We start from the raw sequence: 25,185 nt of genomic DNA, 5'->3' as shown, positions 1-25,185 counted from the left end.
GAGTAGCTATACTCATATCAGATAAAATAGACTTTAAAATAAAGAATGTTACAAGAGACAAGGAAGGACACTACATAATGATCAAAGGATCAATCCAAGAAGAAGATGTAACAATTATAAATATATATGCACCCAACATAGGAGCACCTCAATACATAAGGCAACTGCTAACATCTATAAAAGAGGAAATCGACAGTAACACAATAATAGTGGGGGACTTTAACACCTCACTTACACCAATGGACAGATCATGCAAAATGAAAATAAATAAGGAAACACAAGCTTTAAATGACACAACAGACCAGATAGATTTAATTGATATTTATAGGACATTCCATCCAAAAACAGCAGATTACTCGTTCTTCTCAAGTGTGCACGGAACATTCTCCAGGATAGATCACATCTTGGGTCACAAATCAAGCCTCAGTAAATTTAAGAAAACTGAAATCATATCAAGCATCTTTTCTGACCACAACGCTATGAGATTAGAAATGAATTACAGGGAAAACAACGTAAAAAACACAAACACATAGAGGCTAAACAATACATTACTAAATAACCAAGAGGTCACTGAAGAAATCAAAGAGGAAATAAAAAAATACCTAGAGACAAATGACAATGAAAACACGATGACCCAAAACCTATGGGATGCAGTTCTAAGAGGGAAGTTTATAGCTACACAAGCCTACCTAAAGAAACAAGAAAAATCTCAAGTAAACAATCTAACCTTACACCTAAAGAAGAAGAACAAACAAAACCCAAAGTTAGCAGAAGGAAAGGAATCATAAAGATCAGAGCAGAAATAAATGAAATAGAAATAAAGAAAACAATAGCAAAGATCAATAAAACTAAAAGCTGGTTCTTTGAGAAGATAAACAAAATTGATAAGCCATTAGCCAGACTCATCAAGAAAAAGAGGGAGAGGACTCAAATCAATAAAATCAGAAATGAAAAAGGAGAAGTTACGACAGACACCGCAGAAATACAAAGCATCCTAAGAGACTACTACAAGCAACTCTATGCCAATAAAATGGACAACCTGGAAGAAATGGACAAATTCTTAGAAAGGTATAACCTTCCAAGACTGAACCAGGAAGAAACAGAAAATATGAACAGACCAATCACAAGTAATGAATTTGAAACTGTGACTAAAAATCTTCCAACAAACAAAAGTCCAGGACCAGATGGCTTCACAGGTGAATTCTATCAAACATTTAGAGAAGAGCTAACACCCATCCTTCTCAAACTCTTCCAAAAAATTGCAGAGGAAGGAACACTCCCAAACTCATTCTGTGAGGCCACCATCACCCTGATACCAAAACCAGACAAAGACACTACAAAAAAGGAAAATTACAGACCAATATCACTGATGAATATAGATGCAAAAATCCTCAACAAAATACTAGCAAACAGAATCCAACAACACATTAAAAGGATCATAAACCAAGATCAAGTGGGATTTATCCCAGGGATGCAAGGATTCTTCAATATACGCAAATCAATCAATGTGATACACCATATTAACAAATTGAAGAATAAAAACCATATGATCATCTCAATAGATGCGGAAAAAGCTTTTGACAAAATTCAACACCCATTTATGATAAAAACTCTCCAGAAAGTGGCATAGAGGGAACCTACCTCAACATAATAAAGGCCATATATGACAAACCCACAGCAAACATCATCCTCAACAGTGAAAAACTGAAAGCATTTCCTCTAAGATCAGGAACGAGACAAGGATGTCCACTCTCACCACTATTATTCAACATAGTTCTGGAAGTCCTAGACACAGCAATCAGAGAAGAAAAAGAAATAAAAGGAATACAAATTGTAAAAGAAGAAGTAAAAGTGTCACTGTTTGCAGATGACATGATACTATACATAGAGGATCCTAAAACTGCCACCAGAAAACTACTAGAGCTAATTAATGAATTTGGTAAAGTTGCAGGATACAAAATTAATGCACAGAAATCTCTTGCATTCCTATACACTAATGATGAAAAATCTGAAAGAGAAATTATGGAAACACTCCCATTTACCACTGCAACAAAAAGAATAAAATACCTAGGAATAAACCTACCTAGGGAGACAAAAGACCTGTATGCAGAAAACTATAAGACACTGATGAAAGAAATTAAAGATGATACCAACAGATGGAGAGATATACCATGTTCTTGGATTAGAAGAATCAATATTGTGAAAATGACTATACTACCCAAAGCAATCTACAGATTCAATGCAATCCCTATCAAATTACCAATGGCATTTTTTACAGAACTAGAACAAATCATCTTAAAATTTGTATGGAGACACAAAAGACCCTGAATAGCCAAAGCAGTCTTGAGGGAAAAAAACGAAGCTGGAGGAATCAGACTCCCTGACTTCAGACTATACTACAAAGCTACAGTAATCAAGACAATATGGTACTGGCACAAAAACAGAAACATAGATCAATGGAACAAGATAGAAAGCCCAGAGATAAACCCACGCACCTATGGTCAACTAATCTACGCCAAAGGAGGCAAAGATACACAATGGAGAAAAGACAGTCTCTTCAATAAGTGGTGCTGGGAAAACTGGACAGCTACATGTAAAAGAATGAAATTAGAATACTCCCTAACACCATACACAAAAATAAACTCAAAATGATTAGAGACCTAAATGTAAGACTGGACACTATAAAACTCTTAGAGGAAAACATAGGAAGAACACTCTTTGACATAAATCACAGCAAGATCTTTTTTGATCCACCTCCTAGAGTAATGGAAATAAAAACAAAAATAAACAAATGGGACCTAATGAAACTTCAAAGCTTTTGCACAGCAAAGGAAACCATAAACAAGACGAAAAGACAACCCTCAGAATGGGAGAAAATATTTGCTAACGAATCAACGGACAAAGGATTAATCTCCAAAATATATAAACAGCTCATTCAGCTCAATATTAAAGAAACAAACAACCCAATCCAAAAATGGGCAGAAGACCTAAATAGACATTTCTCCAAAGAAGACATACAGACGGCCACATGAAAATCTGCTCAACATCACTAATTATTAGAGAAATGCAAATCAAAACTACAATGAGGTATCACCTCACACCAGTTAGAATGGGCATCATCAGAAAATCTACAAACAACAAATGCTGGAGAGGGTGTGGAGAAAAGGGAACCCTCTTGCACTGTTGGTGGGAATGTAAATTGATACAGCCACTATGGAGAACAATATGGAGGTTCCTTAGAAAACTAAAAATAGAATTACTATATGACCCAGCAATCCCACTACTGGGCATATACCCAGAGAAAACCATAATTCAAAAAGACACATGCAGCCCAATGTTCACTGCAGCACTATTTACAATAGCCAGGTCATGGAAGCAACCTAAATGCCCATCGACAGACGAATGGATAAAGAAGATGTGGTACATATATACAATGGAATATTACTCAGCCATAAAAAGGAACGAAATTGAGTCATTTGTTGAGACGTGGATGGATCTATAGACTGTCATACAGAGTGAAGTAAGTCAGAAAGAGAAAAACAAATATCGTATATTAACGCATGTATGTGGAACCTAGAAAAATGGTACAGATGAACTGGTTTGCAGGGCAGAAGTTGAGAAACGGATGTAGAGAACAAACGTATGGACACCAAAGGGGGGAAACTGTGGTGGGGTGGGGATGGTGGTGTGCTGAATTGGGCGTTTGGGATTGACATGTATACAGTGATGTGTATAAAATTGATGACTGATTAAAAAAAAAAAACTTACGCCAAACTCACTCAAATTTATTAACAGACATTTAAAATGTGAAACTATATTACAGAGATAAACATAGAAAATCTACATGACCTTGGGTTTGGTCTGGAGATCATGGGCTTTGAGTTTTAACACACAACACAAAAGGTCAATCCACAAAAGAAAAAAAGTAATATTATAGACTTTATGAAATTAAAAATTTCTACTCTCAAAGACCTTATTCAGAAAATCAAAAGACAAGCCACAAACTGGGAGAAAAATATTTGCGAAACTTTTATCTGATAAAGGATTTGGACTCAAAATAGACAAAGACCTCTAAAACAACCCCATAAAAAATGGGTTAGGATCTGAACAGACACCCGGCCAAAAATGATATACAGATAGTAAAAGTCATAAAAAAACATGGTCAACATCATACACCGTTAGGGAATTACAAATTAAAATCATGAGATATCACAGCACACCTATTAGGACTGAGGCAGGAGACAGATGGGCTCCAGGCTAGAAATTTACAACTGGCCTCCTGTTCACACTTCCTGGGGTGAGAAGAAGATGGGCTCCAGGCTGGACATTCATTACCAGCTCCCTGTTTACATTTCCTGAAGCGAGAGACAAACGGGCTCCAGGATTACATGTTTATGACTGGACGGACTCCTGTCTATATTTCGAGAACTGCACCTCAATATAAAAACCAGCAACAGAAACAGGGTAAATAACTGGACATTGGACATTGGACATTTTTATGGCAAGGACAGAGTGGGACTAAACCCTGTTAAAAGGTCAAGAGGTCATACATTTCCCATTCTTGGGGCAAGGGAGACATTGCACATGTGCAGAAAGCCTCCTTGGGGGTCAAAAAGGAAGGGGCACCACCCCATAATAGGTGATGCTAAGGCCGTCCCATAGGTCTCTGGGCTGTAATCCATCTTGGAAAAAAGTTGCACACACATGTTGGGGAGGGTCCTAGGGCAGGGCAGGTGTGGAAAAAGGAACCAGATAATTGGCCAGAGGTAAACAGAGACCCAGAAGAACTGCCCCATATAAGTGACTTAACCACCTCTTTACTGCAGTCCTCATTGGGGGGATGCCCACACCTTTCTCTCCGAGTGTGCATCTCTGCCTTGCTTCTGTCTTAACTAAACAAACTGTTTCTCTGTGTGCTCCCCCACTTGTTGTTGTGCTATGTCTCTAATAATAAACTTTGTACCTGTTTTTACAGTTTTGCCTCTGTAAGAAATGCATTTTTCACTGGGGGCAAGAGCCAGGGGGTGTGGTGGCTAGCATTCCTAGTTTTCATCCAGGCTACGCAGGTTCAATTCCTGGGCAGGGAATTAAGATCTCACTTCACGCCACCACTCACTGCTGCCTCTCCAAGATCAGGACTGCCAAACTCAAGATAATGACAATACCAATTGCTAGAGGGTGAGGAACAACAGGAACTCTCCCTGCTTACTGGTGGGATGCAGGTACAGCCACTATGTAAGACAGTTTGTCACTTCTTTCCAAATCTAAACAAGTCTCACCTTGGGATCCAACAATTGTGCTTCCAGTATTTAGGAAAAATACTGGAATACTGCTTTGAAAATCTATGTCCAAATGCAAACAAAGATGCAATTATGCACAGCAGCTATACTCACAATGGCTAAAAACTTGAGGAAATCAGAATGTCCTTCAATAGGTGAATGCATAAGCAAACTGGGATACATCCATGTCAAGGCGAGTAGAATATGCCACCCCAACATATGCCTCTCTGGCATAAGGATTATTTCAGTATGATTTTTTAAAAAATCTCAGAAAACTGAGTAGAGATTGCCCTTTTGTGAAGGACATTTACAATAGAGAAGTGTCCATTTATAAGGGTATGTCCCTCTTTGCACCAGAAATAGAAGGATAATGAAATCTCAAGTAACTCTTACCAGTAACTCTTACCTGCTGGAAACACCCAGTCCTTCATAATCAGTCAATTGCAGCTTTTAAGACATCCTCACCCCTAGGCAGATAACAGAGCATAAGGGTCTTGCTTACCCCTAAGCTGTCCCAGAATCCAGGCCCTGGGGGTGGAGCCATGTTGGGGGTTCCTGGGCCTCTGGCCAGCTGGTGAGAGGAAGCAGGAGGACCAGTCCTGAGGACAAAGGTCCCCTGAAGTCTGTGAGCTGCGGTGCCCTGATGGGATTCATTCCCAGTGCAGACATGGGCGGGGCCTGCAGTGATTCTGTGTTCCCCCTGGGCCCTTTGATGAAGCCATGGCAGCACTGGGCCCAGAAGTCACTTGGCAGTGTCTCAAACTCTGACACAGTGGTTTTACAAAGGAACAAGAGAATGAAGCTGAGCCCCTGACGGCCACTCCTTTCTGGCTCTGAGTTGCTTCCAACAGGACCGTGGTCACCTGCACGTAGTCTGCTGTGACCTACCTGCCCCCACTGGCCTTTCCTCTCCCTCCCTGGGATGATTCCAGTGACATTTCCAGCCCGGACCCCTCTCCCAGGCCAGACGCCTCTGTCCAGCATCCCCATCTCACCTTGGGGGCTAACAGGCCCCTCAGGGGACCGGGATCCTGCAGCTCCCCACACCCAGGAGCAGCCCCACCTTCCCTGGTTGCTGAGCCCAGGCACCAGGTATAACCGAGCAGGACCCTACGGGGCCTTCCCAGGACAGACCCCCCCCTCCCCCATATCCTCTGCTGTAGCTCCTCTCTGAAGTACCTGGATAATAGTATCTGACGCACGCTTCCTGGGTTGTTTTACAGATGCTAAAACCACCACCAAGTGGAAGAAATTAACTACTTGATGATCATGAACACGTAGCCCCAGAGCTACTGGTGCCTAAGAATTTATAATGTTAACCACCTGTTACCTCTCCATCAACCAGAGAACTGTGCACCAGCTGATCACATACCCTGCGAACCCCTCCTCCCTCACCAGGCCTTTAAAATGCTTTGCTGAAACCCTTCAGGGAGTTTGGGGTTTTAGAGCACAAGCCACCCGTCCTCCTTGTATTGGCACTTTTACAACGAACGCTGCACTTTCCTTCACCGCAACCGGTGTCAGTAGGTTGGCTTTACTGCACTCGGGCAAGCGGACCCAAGTTCAGTTCGGTAACACTGGCGTCTCCCAGGTTCTCACTCTCCTTGTGCCCCAGTGGCTGTCAGCTCCTCCTCCAGAGTCTGTGGCCAGTCCCCACACTAATTCCCCTCTACACCCACAGCCCTGGCCCTAGCCCGATCCCTCCATTAAGCCCTGACAAAGCTCCCTGTCCCCAGGTGCATATCACATCCCGCCCCAGAGAGTGGTCTTTCTGAAGCATGAACGAGACTTTGACTCTCTCCCACCTGTACACCCCCGCAAACGTTTCCCCACTTTTGCTGGGCTGTCTGGTGGGAGAGGCGTCCATCATGGCCCTGAGAGTCCCCGGCAACCCCACTAGGCTGCTGGCTCCTGGGTTCCCTGACAATGAGCATCTCAGCGGGCCAGGCGACATGGCACAAAACCCCAGAACTGCTCACCTCAGGACGGGGCTAGCAACGCACTGCCACTGCCTGATCAAAGAGAGCCGAGAAGGCTTCCCCACCTGGGACACAAACTCTGCACAAACTCTCCCTGAGCCATCGCACGATCCCCGTGGGACTTGAGGGAAGGAGGGACCGAGGCACATATTGGTTCCTAAGCAGGAGGCTGTGGGCTCAGCCATGTCCCCCACAAATTCACATGTTGAATCCCTAACCCCCAGGACCCCAGGATGTGGCTGTATTTGGAGACGGGGTTTTTAAAGAAGTGATCAAGGTAAAAATGAGGTCACTAGGGTGGATCCTAATCCAATAGGACTGGTGTCCTACAAGGAGAGATTAGGACACAGATAGGCACGGGGGAGACCATGTGAGGATACGGGGAGAAGATGGCTGTCTACAGGCCAAGGAGAGAGAGGCCTCAGGAGACACCAGCCAAAAAAAAAATAAAATTCAAAAATTAAAAATATAAATAAAATTTTTTAAAAAACAGAAAAAAAGTTTTTCCCTTCCCATAGACGTATTTATATGAATGAATTATTTCCATGCTTATATCTATAAATACAAAAACAAGGAATAAAACCTACCTTGAAACAAAAAAAGAAACAGAACCCACCAGTTATAAAGATGAAAACCCTATCAGGACACTTGCTCCAGTGGGAAACAATTCTGAGGTTGGTCACAGCTGGGGAATCGTCTCCCATGCAGCTAGCAGCCCCCCCACCCCACCCCCCACCCCGCAAGCAGCGTCCTCACTGCAAAGCTGGCGGACTCAGAGGCGTCTCTGAGTAAACGTGAGCTGAGCCCCAGGGCAGCTGCTCCTGAACTTTTCCCACCCTTCCCAGGTAAAACACCTGAATGTGTGCAAAGACTTTAAAGCCCAGAGGAAGGGGCTTGGAGTCACACGAGCGACAGCACACAGGCCGACTTGGTGCCTGCAGGTCAGCCAGGATGGTCCTGGCCCCGGGCGCTCTTCTGGAAGCTTTCCATTTCCCTACCTGAGGTACCCCTCCTGTCCTGGTCCCCACTGCTATTTTCCTTCCTCACCTCTGCCCGGGGAGAAATTCCAACGGCAGGTATTGGTGATACATCCTCTTCTTGAGTAGGTGGCAGCCCGGCAACTCCTGCAGAAAGTCCAGCAGAGCCCCACTCACACCGAGCCACCCACAAAGCCGTGGCCGCTCCCTCCCTCCCACCAGCCCAGCCCCGCGACTGCTGACGGGGCAGAGAATATGGCGTCAGGCACAGCTGCAGGGGATCTGGCTGCCTGGAGGGGTGTTTATATAGACCTCAACCCAGGCACACCTGGGGAGGGCTGGCCGGCCGGGTCAGGCTGCCCAGATCAGCCAATCCTCGCCCATCAGGGGCTCATACTTGCAGAAAATGGGCCTTGCTGTACCGGCCAGGTCCAAGGAACAGGTGTAGGGTCCTGAGAGTCAGGATAGACAAGGGGCTGCAACTCTGGCTTGTTTTCTAATCATATTATCTGGTCCATGAGTGGGAGATAATTTGAAGAAGACCCTCTGCTAATGAGAAGAACGCAGGAGTCAGGGAGAGGAGGAGTGGTGGGTGGAGACAGAGGCCTGGCGCCCCAGCTGCAGTGGAAGCCCTTGGAAGACCCGGTGGAGGGAGGCCGCACAGAGTGAAGCCCAGGGTCACAGACCTGCCGGAGCTGCTGTTTGTTAGTCCAAGTCCTGCTCTGAGGTGCTCTGGGTCAGCTCTGACCGACAGGTGACCTGGGGGTGCTCTGCAATGAGGGCTATGGGCACGGTTCCTGTGTGCCCAGCCCTGCCGGGTGCCTGCCCAGGTGAGCTCCGTATCCTGGGAGGGGCCTGCCCATGAGAGCCCCGTGGGCTGCTGGGTGCCTGCCCAGGGGAGCTCCGTATCCTGGGAGGGGCCTGCCCATGAGAGCCCCGTGGGCTGCTGTGTGCCTGCCCAGGTGAGCTCCATATCCTGGGAGGGGCCTGCCCATGAGAGCCCCGTGGGCTGCTGGGTGCCTGCCCAGGTGAGCTCCATATCCTGGGAGGGGCCTGACCACGAGAGCCCCGTGGGCTGCTGGGGACCTGGTAAAGGACGCCAGGACAGTCAGTGAAGCCACCGAGGATATACATCCAGTAGTTCCTAACTCCTACACCTTGCTGGTCATTCTACCATCCACCAGGACATGGTATTCTGTATTAGATTTAAAAGATGCCTTCTTCTGTATTCCATTAGTCCCAGAATCACAAGAAATTTTGGCTTTTGAGTGGCAGGGCTCAACATACAACAGAAACAATACTGCTGGGCCGTCCTGCCCCAAGGGTTCAAAATTTCCCCCACCATCTTTGGGGAAACTTTAGCTAAAGACCTAAAAGATCTACCTCTGGAGAGGGGAACTCTCCTTCAATATGCAGACGACATTCTGATCACCAGCCCTACTAAGGAGGCCTCTGAACTACCTAACCAATATAGGATGGAAGGTGTCCAAGAAAAAGGCTCAAATATCACAGACTAGGGTGACCTGCCTGGGCTTCATTCTCATAGAAGGTCGGAGAGCCCATCCCAGGAAAGGGAAGAAGCCATTTGCAGCCTTACCCCTCCTAAAACTAGAAGACAGCTTAAGGGTTCCTGGGGAGGTCGGGTTTGCTGCATCTGGATCCCTAACTACAGTCTAATAGCTGGGCCTCTATATGAAACACTGAAAGGAAAAGATGATGATCCTTTTGAATAGAATCCAGAAGTGGCCTTTCAAGAATGGAAAGAGCAGTTAATTCAGGCCCTTGCCCTGGACCTCCCAAATTTAGCTAAACCCTTTGACCTTTACATTCCCGGTAGAAGGTAAATCACCCTTGGAATATTAGTGCAAAAACTGGGACCACCTGAAATGGAACAACTCAAGTATGCCCTCAGGGTAGGAGAAACTACGGTAACCAAGGGCTGGGCCCGCCGCCCCATCCGGCCAGGATACTGGGGGTATCTAAAAACCTGGAAATCAGCAGCCCGCAAGGCCAGCTCCCTCCTAAGGGAAAAGGACCCCACTTGGTGATCCTAACCACCCACCTTGCCCTGAAGTTGCAGGGATCGCTCCGTGGGCACACTGACCTCGAGTGAAGAGGCCCTCCAGCTCCAACCTCCAGAGAGACAACCTGGGGCAACGGGACCCCATGATGACTCGTGTGACCATGTCTTTGACCTGGAGCATCTCTTCCAGAAAACAACAAGAGTGTGCCCCAAAAGAGCAGACTACTGGTTGCAGGACTTACTGCACCCAGAGGGGAGCTAATAAGCTTGGCGGGGGGACTGTATATAACGCTGTCACCATAGAAACGCCAACAGCCACCGCGGTGACAGTGGCCAGTGAGACCGGCTGGACTCCCGGCTACTTCAAAAGGCCATTGACTCAGTGGTCATGGTCCTGGATCACCACCGGCCCTGGACTGTCTGGGAGTTGAGCAGGCAGGGCTCTGACACCTGGTGCTGTTTGTACGTTAATTCAGTGGCCTAACTGAAGAAAGCGCAGACTACTGGTCAGAGAATCTAGGCTGGCAGAAACCGTCAGCCTAATGTGGCCGAACAAATGCGGGGCCGAGGTAAAACCGGCCCACCAGCGTCTCTGGGCATCTCTTTCCTGGACCCTTAAAGGTCATTAGAATCTATAAAACTTCAAATGCTGCTGCTCAGGCAGACGAGCAGTGAGGGAGGAGGCCTGGGGACTATCAACCTCACCTGGAGGCTGCTGGGGAGAAGTTCTGCCCCTCCCCCCTTTGGGTATGAGGACACCCAAATCAGCACGAAGCAGTTACAGAAGAGGGGTCTGCACCCTCAGCGCCCCAAGAATGAGGAATGGGACAAAACGCAGAGGAGGGGTTTGTCACCGGCAAAGCCCATTAAAAATTCCTGGGAGATAAAAATAGAATCTGGGCAATAAAATAAAGTCTAACTTTTTTTTCCTTTGTGCTTTTTCTAATTTCACGTGCTCCTAGGGTTCCGCATGCAGAGGCCTCACACCCGGCACTTCAGACTCGATTTCCTAGTGCAAAAGGGCTGGGCCGACACCTCAGCTCGCTGCGCCTGGTGCAGACTCCCTTTTTACGCCCTTTTTTGGCCAACCAAACAGGCGGCGATGCAAATCAACACTACAAAGAGTTTCACTTCGCATCAGTCAGAAGGGCCATCCTCACAAAGTGTAAAAACGAGAAATGCCGGACAGGGCGTGGAGAAAAGGGAGCCCTGCTACGCTGATGGTGGGAATGTAAATTGCCAACGGCCACTGTGGAGAAGGGTATTGTGTTTCCTAAACAATTTAAAAAGCAGAGCTACAGAGCATACGGCACTTCCACTCATGGGCGTATGTCTTGGGAAAATCAAAAATCGACAGGACACAGGCAAGCCAACGTTTAGTGCTGCTCGATTTACAAGAGCCTCGATTTGGATACAACGTAAAAGTCCTTGGAAGGAAAAAATGGATAAAGAAGATGTGGTACGTATGTACAATGGCATATTACTCAGCCAGGAAATCAATGAAATAAGGCCAGTTGCAGCAAGTCACGTGGACTTAGGTACAATCATTGTAAGTGACCTAACTCAGAAAAAGAGAATTATCGTAAGATTATCACTTATAGGTGGAATCTAAAAATGGCTACACATGAACTAAATTACAAAACAGAAACATAGTCACACATTTAGGGCTTCCCTGTTGGCACACTTGTTAAGAAACCGCCAGCCAATGCAGGGAACACGGGTTCAAGCCCTGGTCTGGGAAGATCCCACATGCCGTGGAGCACCTTACCCGTGCGCCACAAATACTGAGTCTGCGCTCTAGAGCTCGCGAGCCACAACTACTGAACCCGAGTGCCACCACTACTGAAGCCCAGAGGCCTAGAGCACGTGCTCTGCAACAAGAGAAGCCACCACAATGAGAAGCCTGTACACCACAACGAAGAGTAGCCCCCCACTCGTTGCAACTAGAGAAAGCCGGCACGCAGCAAAAAGACCCAACATAGCAAAAAATAAATAAATCAAGTTATAAAAAAACCCAGACTATTAAGAACATGAAAAAGAATTTATTGATGTCTCTCCGTAAGTGAATCTAGTGGATTTACACCAGCAAGTAACACAGCATTGAAAATCAGTTATACACCATTAAAAAAATATATTACAAAAAAAAAAAAGACAGTGAGAGAGAGAGAAATTCTTACAGAATTCGTTCAGGGGCTGTGATGCAACCTGGACTGACCACATCTAGACCCACAGCTGGATGGGACCTAAGGCTGGACACTCGTGAGGCCGAGAGGCTTGGTGAGGATGGGCCAGCAAATGCAGCCCCTTTACAGTAATACTGCCTGGTCCCCATTCCATGGGTCCAAAATTTCCAGGTGCAGGGGAAGCTTCCTAGAGCTAGAACATGCTTGGGACACCCAGAGGATGGTACACCGTCTGATCGGGAAGAGTTTGGAAAAGGCACGTCATCTCCTCATCTCCTGGTGTTCGGGTTCACCTCGCCAGCCTTTTTCCTAACAATCTCCCCACTTGGGAAAGTCAGCACTTTCAACATCCTGTTTCGCACAGTTTGGAATTTGTCTGAAGGATGAAGTGGAAGGGAGGGAACCAATGAGACACAAGGTCGAGGTGTTTGGACAGGCACATGCCACTCTAATTTCCAATCAGGAAGAGGAACTGACCAAAGGCTCAGCTTGCCCCTGGAACCAGAATATGGCTTGAAGCCATCCTGCTGTTTTGTGGCCAGTTCCAAAAAAAAACAAGTTGAAAAATGGAGCTCAGGGGCACTGCAATTCACAGACCTGGAGAACTGTAAATGATACCTATCGTCGAAAAATGTCTCGAGATAAGTCATCGAAAAGGACTTGTAAGCAAGGCAGCATTGCAGGAAACGGATTTCAAGAGGTAGATTGGACTCACCATGAAAGCACATGAAAAGCTCCTGAACTTCGCCAATGATGCCACTGGCCAAAAAGGCCGTATGCGGTTTTCCATTTTTCCCGCTTCTCTCCTTCAGCTCCTATCAATGAAAACAACCCCCTCTTAGTTAACTCCATCAAACGCCTATTAATCGGATTTATTTTTGCTGGGTTTATCATCTCCAACCGCACTCCTCCAACAACCATCCCCCTAATAACTATACCTTTATATTTAAAATTACCTGCCCTCGTAGTAACAGCTCTGGGCTTCATACTAGCATTCAAAATCAACCTTAACACACAAAACTTAAAATATACTCACCCCTTAAACTCCTCTAAATTCTCCACTCTCCTAGTATATTTCCCCATCATCATACACCACCTACCTCCCCATCTAAACCTATAAGTAAACCAAAAATTAGCAACCTCCATGTTAGAGTTAATCTGACTAGAAACTATCCTACCAAAGTATACAGCCTTCATTCAACTAAAATCCTCCACACTAGTCTCAAACCAAAAAGGCCTTATTAAACTCTACTTTCCATCATTCGTCATTACCATTACCCTCAGTATATTCCTATTTAATTACCCTGAGTAATCTCCATAATAACCACAACACCAATAAATAATGACCAGCCCGTAACAATCACCAACCAAGTACCATAGCTGTATAATGCTGCAATTCCCATAGCCTCCTCACTAAAAAACCCAGAGCCACCAGTATCGTAAATAACCCAATCTCCCAGCCCATTAAACTTAAACACAATTTCCACAACCTCATCCTTCAAAATATAAAATACCATTAAAAACTCTATTACTAGCCCTAAAAGAAATGTCCCCATTACAACCTTATTAGAAACCCAAACCTCAGGATATTGTTCAGTGGCTATAGCCGTTGTATAACCAAACTCAACCAATATCCCCCCTAAAGAGATCAAAAATACCATTAAACCCAGAAATGAACCGCCAAAATTTAACACGATCCCACACCCAACACCACCAGCCACAAACAGGTGAGGGTTTTGAAGCAACCCCACAAAACTAATCACAAAAATAATACTTAAAATAAATACAGTATATGTCATCATTATTCTCACATAGACTTCAACTGTGACCAATGACATGAAAAATCATCGTTGTCATTCACCTACAAGAACACCAACGACCAACACCCGAGAAACCTACCCACTAATAAAAATCCTCAACAACACATTCATTGACCTCTCTACCCCATCAAATATCTCATGATGAAATTTTGGCTCCTTACTAGGCGTCTGCCTAATCCTACAAATCCTAACAGGCCTATTCCTGGCAATACACTACACACCAGACACAACAACTGCCTTCTCATCAGTAACACACATCTGCTGAGACGTCAATTATGGCTGAATCATCCAATATATACACGCAAATGGAGCTTCCACATTTTTTATCTGTATGCCCACATACGACGCGGTCTATACTATGGATCCTACGCCTTTCAGGAAACATGAAACATTGAAATTATCCTACTACTTATAGTCATAGCCACCGCATTCATAGGCTACATCCTACCCTGAGGACAAATATCATTCTGAGGCACAACTGTTATCACAAATCTACTGTCAGCAATCCCATATATCGGCACCACCCTCGTCGAATGAATCTGAGAGGGGTTTTCCGTAGATAAAGCAACACTAACATGATTCTTTGCCTTCCACTTCATTCTCCCTTTCATCATCACAGCACTAGCAGTCGTCCACCTATTATTCCTTCACTAAACAGGATCCAACAACCCCACAGGAATTCCATCTGATACAAACAAAATCCCATTTCACCCTTATTATACAATCAAGGACATCTTGGGCACCATACTACTAATCTTAGCTTCACTAATATTAGCCCTATTCTCACCCTACTTGCTAGGAGATCCCGACAACTACACCCCAGCAAACCCACTCAGCCCGCCACCACATTTCAAACCAGAATGATATTTTCTATTCACATATGCAATTCTATGATCAATCCCTAACAAGCTAGGAGGAGTCTTGGCCCTGCTACTCTCAATCCTAACCCTGGCATTTATTCCAATACTCCATACATCTAAACAATGAAGCATGATATTTCGACCCTTCAGCCAATTCTTGTTCTGAATACTAGTGGTAGATTTACTAACACTAACACGGATTGGAAGACAGCCTGTGGAATATCCATATATAGCTATTGGACAACTTGCATCCATCTTATATTTTCTCTTAATTCTGGTGTTAATACCAGTGACTAGTCTCATTGAAAACAAGTTCCTAAAATGAAGAGTCTTTGTAGTATAACACAATATTCCGGTCTTGTAAACCGCAAAAGGAGAACAACGTATCTCCCCGAGACTCAAGGAAGAAGTACTAAGTTTCACCACCAGCACCCAAAGCTGAAATTCTGTATAAACTATTCCCTGAAAAAAGGTATAAGACATTCACAAAACTGCAGTGCGATGTCAGTACTAAAAATAATTCATTTTACTACATACATGCTATGTACACCGTACATGTCTGTACTGCCACATAACTGCAGTAATGTCTCTCTCTCGTATATGTGTGCATGTACATTATATGTATAATTGTACATTAAATTGTTTGCCCCATGCCTAATAAGCATGTACATATCATTGATATTACATAGCACATATATATTATTTATCGTACATAGTACATTAAATTAAACCGGTCTAGATCAACATATTTGGTAATCCCGTCCATTAGACCAGGAGCTTGATCACCAGGCCGCGTGAAACCATTAACTGGCTCAGCAGGTGTCACTCTTCTCGCTCCAGGCCCATGATCTGTGCGGGTTTTTATTGATGAACTTTATCAGACATCTGGTTCTTATTTCAGGGCCATCTCACCTAAAATCGCCCACTCTTTCCCCTTAAATAAGACATCTTGATGGACTAATGACTAATCAGCCCATGCTCACACATAACTGCGATTTCATACATTTGGTATTTTTTATTTTTTGGGAGGGAAATTGCTTGGACTCAGCTATGACCTTAAAAGGTCTTAACACAGTCAAGCAAATTGTAGCTGGACTTGTATGTATTTGTTATTTGGCTAGAGCAACCTACGTTGTACAATCAGTTAATGGTCACAGGACATAGCACTTTACTATTCCCTCCAGGCTTAAAATAATTATATATCATAATGAATGAACCTCAATCCCCCTCCTCTCATACCAAAGAACTACTTAGATATTCACCACCGATATAGACAGACTTCCCCCTAGATTCGCCAACCATCCTATTGAAAATCTAATACTAAATCTGATATAACCCATGTAATACATCCATACAAACATCACCTACGTGCAGCAAGTTAATGTAGCTTAAACATCTCATAAAGCAAGACACTGAAAATGTCTAGATGGGCTCACCAGCCCCATGAACATAAAGGTTTGGTCCCAGCCTTTCTATTAGTTTTTAATAGAATTACACATGCAAGCATCCACGCCCCGGTGAGAATGCCCTCTAAATCACTAAGATTAAAAGGAGCAGGTATCAAGCATGCTGCACCAGCAGCTCACAACACCTTGCTTAACCACACCCCCAGGGGAGTCAGCAGTGATAAAAATTAAGCCATAAACGAAAGTTTGACTAAGCCATATTAATCAGGGTTGGTAAATTTCGTGCCAGCCACCACGGTCATACGATTGACCCGAATTAATAGAACTATGGCGTAAAGCGTGTTAAAGAACCATACAAGATAAAGTTAAACCTTAATTAAGCTGTAAAAAGCCATAATTAAAACAAAAATAAATTACGAAAGTGACTTTAATATAATCTGATTACACGATAGTCTAAGACCCAAACTGAGATTAGATACCCCACTATGCTTAGCCCTAAACCCAAATAATCGTAAGAACTAGACTATTCGCCAGAGTACTATTAGCAACAGTTTAAAACTCCAAGGCCTTGGCGGTGCTTCACAGCCCTCTAGAGGAGCCTGCTCTATAACCAATAACCCCGACCAACCTCAGCATCCCTGGCTACTCCAGTCTACATGCCGCCATCTTCAGCCAACCCTAAAAAGGAGCAAAAGCAAGCATAATTATGACACATAAAAACATTAAGTCAAGGTGTAACCTATGGGATGGGAAGAAATGGGCTAAATTTTCTACACCAAGAACACCCTTTATCCACACGAAAGTTTTTATGAAACCTAAAAACCAAAGGAGGATTTAGTAGTAAATTAAGAATAGAGTGCTTAATAGAATAAGGCCATGAAGCACGCACACACCGCCCGTCACCCTCCTCAAGTGCCATGACAAAGCCCCAGTCCATCAACACATGCTAAACAATTATACGAGAGGAGACAAGTCGTAACAAGGTAAGCATACTGGAAAGTGTGCTTGGATAAAACAAGACATAGCTTAAATAAAGCACCTAGTTTATACCTAAAAGATTTCATAACCTATGTATGTCTTGAACTAAACCTAGCCCACACCTTTCCCACCATACTAGCACAAACTAGTCAAATAAAACATCCACCAGACATCTAAAGCTATAGGAGATAGAAATTTAAACACTAATGGTGCTATAGAGGAAGTACCGAAAGGGAATGATGAAAGAAAGATTAAAAGTAATAAAAAGCAAAGCTTACCCCTTGTACGTTTTGCATAATGACTTAACTAGTAACAATTTAACAAAGAGAACTTAAGCTAAACTACCCAAAACCAGACGAGCTACTTATGAACAGTTACTAGAATAAACTCATCTATGTGGCAAAATAGTGAGAAGATTTATAAGTAGAGGTGACAAGCCTAACGAGCCTGGTGATAGCTGGTTGTCCAGGAAAAGAATTTCAGTTCAACGTTAAATAATACTAAAAACCATAATAAGCTTCCACATATACTTAAACGTTAGTCTAAAAAGGTACAGCTTTTTAGAAATGGACACAACCTTGACTAGAGAGTAAAAACAAACAACACCATAGTTGGCCTAAAAGCAGCCACCAATTAAGAAAGTGTTCAAGCTCAACAACAAAACAATGTTTTAATTCCAATATTAAGTAAATCAACTCCTAGTCTTATTACTGGACTAATCTATAAGACTATAGAAGCAATACTGTTAACATGAGTAACAAGAAATATTTCCCCTTGCACAAGCTTACATCAGCAACTAATAATATACTGATAATTAACAGTAAATAAATATAATCCAACACTAAACTATTTATTAAAAACACTGTTAACCCAACACAGGCGTGCACCAAAGGAAAGATTAAAAAAAGTAAAAGGAACTCAGCAAACACAAACCCCGCCTGTTTACCAAAAACATCACCTCTAGCATCACCAGCATTAGAGGCACTGCCTGCCCAGTGACAATCGTTAAACGGCAGCGGTATCCTGACCATGCAAAGGTAGCATATATCATTTGTTCTGTACATAAGGACTTGTATGAATGGCCACACGATGGTTTTACTGTCTCTTACTTTTAATCAGTGAAATTCACCTCCCCGTGAAAAGGCAGGGATAACAAAATAAGACGGGAAGACCCTATGGAGCTTCAATTAATCAACCCAAAAACCATAATCTTGAACCGCCAAGGAATAACAAAATTTCACATGGGTAGACAATTTCAGTTGGGGTGACCTCGGAGCACAGAAATCCCTCCAAGTGATTAAAGCCTAGACCCACTAGCCAAAGCATAATATCACTTACTTATCCAAAAAATTGATCAACGGAACAAGTTATCCTAGGGATAACAGCGCAATCCTATTCTAGAGTCCGTATCGACAATAGGGTTTATGACCTCGATGTTGGATCAGGACATCCTAATGGTATAACTGCTATTAAGGGTTCGTTTGTTCAACGATTAAAGTCCTACATGATCTGAGTTCAGACCAGAGCAATCCAGCTCGGTTTCTATCTATTATACATTTCTCTCAGTACGGAAGGACAAGAGAAATAAGGCCCACTTTAAATAAGCGCCTTCAAAACAATTAATGGTCTAATCTCAACCTAATAAGCAAGCTCAAACTAGTCACCCGAGACCAGGGTTTTGTTGGGGTGGCAGAGCCCGGTAATTGCGTAAAACTTAAACCTTTATACTCAGAGGTTCAAACCCTCTCCCCAACAAAATGTTTATAATTAACATTTTAATGCTCATCATCCCTATCCTCCTAGCCATAGCATTCCTGACACTAGTAGAACGTAAAATCCTAGGCTACATGCAACTCCGAAAAGGGCCAAACATTGTAGGTCCCCATGGCCTACTCCAACCCTATGCCGATGCAATCAAACTATTCACTAAGGAACCCCTACGACCAGCCACATCTTCCACCTCTGTATTCATTATCGCACCTATCTTAGCCCCAACCCTAGCCCTCACAACATGAATCCCTCTACCCATACCATACCCCCTCATCAACATAAACCTAGGAGTATTATTCATATTAGCAATATCAAGCCTAGCCGTATATTCCATTCTATGACCTGGCTGAGCCTCCAACTCAAAATACGCATTAATTGGAGCCCTACGGACAGTAGCACAAACAATCTCATATGAAGTAACATTAGCAATCATCCTCCTATCAGTACTCTTAATAAATGGATCCTTTACCCTAGCAACCCTAACCACAACACAAGAACAACTATGACTAATCTTCCCATCATGACCACTGGCTATAATATGATTCATCTCTACTCTAGCAGAAACCAACTGAGCCCCCTTCGATTTAACAGAAGGAGAATCCGAACTCGTATCCGGCTTCAATGTTGAATACGCAGCTGGCCCCTTCGCCGTATTCTTCTTAGCGGAATATGCCAACATCATTATAATAAATATATTCACAACAATTCTGTTCCTAGGAGCATTCCACAACCCCTACACACCAGAACTGTACACAACTAACCTCACTGTTAAAACATTACTACTAACAACATCCTTCCTATGGATTCTAGCATCCTACTCTCGATTTCGATATGACCAACTAATACACTTACTCTGAAAAAACTTCCTACCTCTAACACTAGCCCTATGTATATGGCATGTATCACTGCCCATCATAACAGCAAGTACCCCTCCACAAACATAAGAAATATGTCTGATAAAAGAGTTACTTTGATAGAGTAAATAATAGAGGTTTAAACCCTCTTATTTCTAGAATCATAGGAATTGAACCTACCCTTAAGAATTCAAAGTTCTTCGTGCTACCACATTACACTACATTCTACAGTAAGGTCAGCTAAACAAGCTATCGGGCCCATACCCCGAAAATGTTGGTTTATATCCTTCCCGTACTAATAAATCCCATTATCTTTATTATTATCCTAACAACTGCCATTTTAGGAACTACAATCATAATTACCAGCTCTCACTGATTACTAGCCTGAATTGGATTAGAAATAAATATAATAGCCATCAGCCCTGTCATAATAAAAAAACTTTAACCCACGAGCTATAGAAGCCTCCACTAAATATTTTCTAACACAGGCCACCGCATCTGTATTACTTATAATAGCAGTCATCATTAACCTACTGCACTCCAACCAATGAACCATCACAAAGCTATTCAACCCAACAGCATCCATAATAATAACAATAGCACTAGCTATTAAACTAGGACTATCCCCCTTTCACTTTTGAGTGCCCGAAGTAGCACAAGGTATCCCTTTAACAGCAGGCCTAATCCTAGTAACTGACAAAAGCTTTCACCCCTGCCAATCCTATATCGAATTTCACCATCAATCAATCTAAATTTAATATTAGCCCTATCCATACTTTCTATCCTAGTCAGAGGTTGAGGTGGATTAAACCAGACACAACTCCGAAAAATCATGGCCTACTCATCAATTGCCCACATGGGATGAATAACAGCCATCTTACTGTATAGCCCAAACATAACCATCCTAAATCTACTCATCTACATCATAACAACCCTCACTATATTCATACCATTTATTCAAAGCTCAACTACCACCACACTATCACTATCACAAACATGAAACAAAACACCTGTCACCACAACCCTCACCATACTGACCCTCCTCTCAATAGGAGGACTCCTGCCCCTGTCAGGATTCATGCCTAAGTGAATGATCATTCAAGAGATAACAAAAAATAATACCATTATTCTACCCACACTCATGGCCATCACAGCACTACTCAACCTATACTTCTACATACGGCTCACATACTCCACAGCACTAACTGTATTCCCCTCTACAAACAACATGAAGATAAAGTGACAACTTAACTCCACAAAACAAAAAACCCTTTTACCAACTATAATCATAATATCTGCAATACTTCTACCTCTCACACAATACTGTCAATCCTAGAATAGGAATTCAGGTTAAACCAGACCAAGGACCTTCAAAGGACCTTCAAAGCCCTGAGCAAGTACAATTTACTTAATTCCTGCCAAATAAAGACTGCAAGACTATATCTTACATCATTTGAATGCAAATCAAACACTTTAATTAAGCTAAATCCTCTCTAGATTGAAGGGATACATTTCCCAAGAACTTTTAGTTAACAGCTAAATACACTAATCAACTGGCTTCAAACTACTTCTCCCACAGCAAGAAAAAAAAGGCGGGAGAAGTCCAGGCAGGGTTGAAGCTGCTTCCTTGAATTTGCAATTCCAAATGATGATTCACCACAGGACTTGGCAAAAAGAGGGCTCAACCTCTGTCTTTAGATTTACAGTCTAATGCCTGCTCGGCCATTTTACCTATGTTCATAAATCGCTGATTATTCTCAACCAACCACAAAGACACTGGCACCTTATACTTACTATTTGGCGCCTGAGCCGGAATGGTGGGCACTGGCCTAAGCTTATTAATTCGTGCTGCACTAGGCCAACCCGGCACACTGCTCGGAGACGACCAAATTTACAATGTGCTAGTAACAGCCCACGCATTTGTAATAATCTTCTTTGTAGTCATACCCATTATAATCAGCGGGTTTGGAAACTGGCTAGTGCCCCTAATAACTGGGGCATCCGATATAGCTTTTCCCCATATAAACAATATAAGTTTCTGACTGCTCCCTCCTTCTTTCCTATTACTACTAGCATCATCAATAGTTGAGGTCGGTGCAGGCACAGGCTGAACTGTGTACCCACCCTTAGCCAGAAACTTAGCACATGCAGGAGCTTCAGTTGATCTCACTATTTTCTCACTACATTTATCTGGTGTATCCTCAATTCTTGGGCCCATTAGTTTTATTACTACTATTATCAACATAAAACCACCCGCTATAACCCAGTACCAAACACGACTATTCGTATGGTCAGTCCTAATCACAGCGGTATTCTATTATACTTACCTGTCCTAGCAGCTGGAATTACCATACTATTAACAGATCGAAACCTGAATACAACTTTCTTTGACCCTGCAGGAGGAGACCCAGTCCTATATCAACACTTATTTTGATTCTTTGGGCATCCCAAAGTGTACATTTTAATCTTACCTAGTTTGGGATGATCTCACACATTGTAACTTACTACTTGGGAAAAAAAGAACCTTTCGAATATATGGGTATGGTGTAAGCTATAATATCAATCGGGTTCTTAGGTTTTATTGTATGGGCCCATCATATATTCACAGTAGGCATGGACGTTGATACACGAGCATACTTTACATCAGCCACTATAATTATTGCTATCCCTACAGGAGTAAAAGTATTTAGCTGAGATGACAGAGTAGAAGGACGTGCTCTCACTCCCTCTTGTGAGAACACCAGAATTACAACTAGCTGCTGGACAATCATTGACAGGAAGACACCGGAACTCACCAAAAAAGATATCCCACATCCAGAGACAAAGGAGAAGCCACAATGAGATGGTAGGAGGGGCGCAATCACAGTAAAATCAAATCCCATAACTGGTGGGTGGGTGACTCACACACTGGCGAACACTTATACCACAGAAGTCCCCCACTGGAGTGAGGGTTCTGAGCCCCAAGTCAGGCTTCCCAACCTGGGGGTCCGGCAATGGCAGGAGGAATTCCTAGAGAATGAGACTTTGCCTAGTGGGAATTGATTGCAGGACTTTGACAGGACTGGGGGAAACAGAGACTCCACACCTGGAGGGTACACACAAAGTAGTGTGCGCATCAGTATCCAGGGGAAGGAGCAGTGACTCAGGGGGAGACGGAACCAGACCTACCTGCTAGTGTTGGAGGGTCTCCTGCAGAGGCGGGGGGTGGCTGTGGCTCACTGTGAGGACAAGGACACTGGCAGCAGAAGTTCTGGGAAGTACTCCTTGGCATGAGCCCTCCCAGAGTCTGTCATTAGCCCCACCAAAGAGCCCAGGTAGGCTCCAGTGTTGGGTTGCCTCAGGCAAAACAACCAACAGGGAGGGAACCCAGCCCCACCCATCAACAGTCAAGTGGATTAAAGTTTTACTGAGCTCTGCCCACCAGAGCAACAGTCAGCTCTACCCACCACCATTCCCTCCCATCAAGCCTCTTAGATAGTCTCATCCAACAGAGGGCAGACGGAAGAAGCAAGAAGAACTACAATCCTGCAGCCTGTGGAACAAAAACCACATTCACAGAAAGACAGACAAGATGAAAAGGCAGAGGGCTATATACCAGATGAAGGAACAAGATAAAACCCCAGAAAAACAACTAAATGAAGTGGAGATAGGCAACCTTCCAGAAAAAGAATTCAGAATAATGATAGCGAAGATGATCCAGGACCTCGGAAAAAGAATGGAGGCAAAGATCGAGAAGATGCAAGAAATGTTTAACAAAGACCTACAAGAATTAAAGAACAACAGAGATGAACAATAACAATACAATAATTGAAATCAAAACTACACTAGAAGGAATCAATAGCAGAATAACTGATGTAGAAGAACGGATAAGTGACCTGGAAGACAGAATGGTGGAATTCACTACTGCGGAACAGAATAAAGAAAAAAGAATGAAAAGAAATGTAGACAGTCTAAGAGGCCTCAGGGAAAATATTAAACGCAACAACATTCGCATTATAGGGGTCCCAGAAGGAGAAGAGAGAGAGAAAGGACCTGAGAAAATATTTGAAGAGATTATAGTCGAAAACTTCCCTAACATGGGAAAGGAAAAAGCCACCCAGGTCCAGGAAGCGCAGAGAGTCCCAAGCCGGATAAACCCAAGGAGAAACATGGCTAGACACATAGTAATCAATTTGACAAAAATTAAAGACAAAGAAAAATTATTGAAAGCAACAAGGTAAAAATGACAAATAACATACAAGGGAAGTCCCATAAGGTTAACAGCTGATTTCTCAGCAGAAACTCTACAAGCCAGAAGGGAGTGGCATGATATACTTAAAGTGATGAAAGGGAAGAACCTACAACCAAGATTACTCTATGCGCCAAGGATCTCATTCAGATTCGATGGAGATGTCAAAAGCTTTACAGACAAGCAAAAGCTAAGAGAATTCAGCACCACCAAACCAGCTCTACAACAAATGCTAAAGGAACTTCTCTAAATTGGAAACACAAGAGAAGAAAAGACCTACAAAAACAAACCCAAAACAATTAAGAAAATGGTCATAGGAACATACATATCGATAATTACCTTAAATGTGAAAGGATTAAATGCTCCAACCAAAAGACAAAGGCTTGCTGAATGGATATAAAAACAAGATCCATCTATATGCTGTCTACAAGAGACCCACTTCAGACCTAGGAACACATACAGACTGAAAGTGAGGGGATGGAAAAAGATAGTCCATGCAAATGAAAATCAAAAGAAAGCTGGAGCAGCAATACTCATATCAGAGAAAATAGACTTTAAAATAATGTTAAAGAGACAAGGAAGGACACCGCATAATGATCAAGGAATCAATCCAAGAAGAAGATATAACAATTATAAATATATATGCACCCAACATAGAAGCACCTCAATACATAAGGCAACTGCTAACAGCTATAAAAGAGGAAATCAACAGTAACACAATAGTTGGGGACTTTAACACCTCATTTACACCAATGGACAGATCATCCAAAATGAAAATAAATAAGGAAACAGAAGCTTTAAATGACACAACAGACCAGATAGATTTAA

At 43.3% G+C, this 25,185-nt stretch overlaps 3 protein-coding genes across 4 annotated transcripts in view; all 3 read right to left on the bottom strand.

Moving 5' to 3' along the window:
- Positions 1 to 25,185, bottom strand: part of LOC309619735 (uncharacterized protein) — a 329,240-nt gene that overhangs the window by 179,276 nt on the left and 124,779 nt on the right. The window lies entirely within an intron of this gene.
- ZNF596 (zinc finger protein 596) overlaps positions 1 to 25,185 on the bottom strand; it is a 292,573-nt gene that overhangs the window by 186,404 nt on the left and 80,984 nt on the right. The gene's annotated exons all lie outside the window — the stretch shown is intronic.
- LOC309619502 (uncharacterized protein) overlaps positions 8,016 to 25,185 on the bottom strand; it is a gene marked incomplete at its 5' end in the record, with an annotated part of 101,607 nt that continues 84,437 nt past the window's right edge. The window contains 2 exons of the mRNA XM_082374693.1: positions 8,016 to 8,382; positions 13,157 to 13,256. Of these exons, the coding sequence (XP_082230819.1) occupies positions 8,201 to 8,382; positions 13,157 to 13,256 (282 nt within the window). The 3' untranslated portion in view covers positions 8,016 to 8,200. The remainder of the gene's footprint in view (positions 8,383 to 13,156; positions 13,257 to 25,185) is intronic.

Source organism: Balaenoptera borealis, assembly GCF_965194805.1.
Source record: "Balaenoptera borealis genome assembly, chromosome: 21".
NCBI classification, from domain to species: domain Eukaryota; kingdom Metazoa; phylum Chordata; class Mammalia; order Artiodactyla; family Balaenopteridae; genus Balaenoptera; species Balaenoptera borealis.
This window is presented reverse-complemented; position numbering and strand designations above follow the sequence as displayed.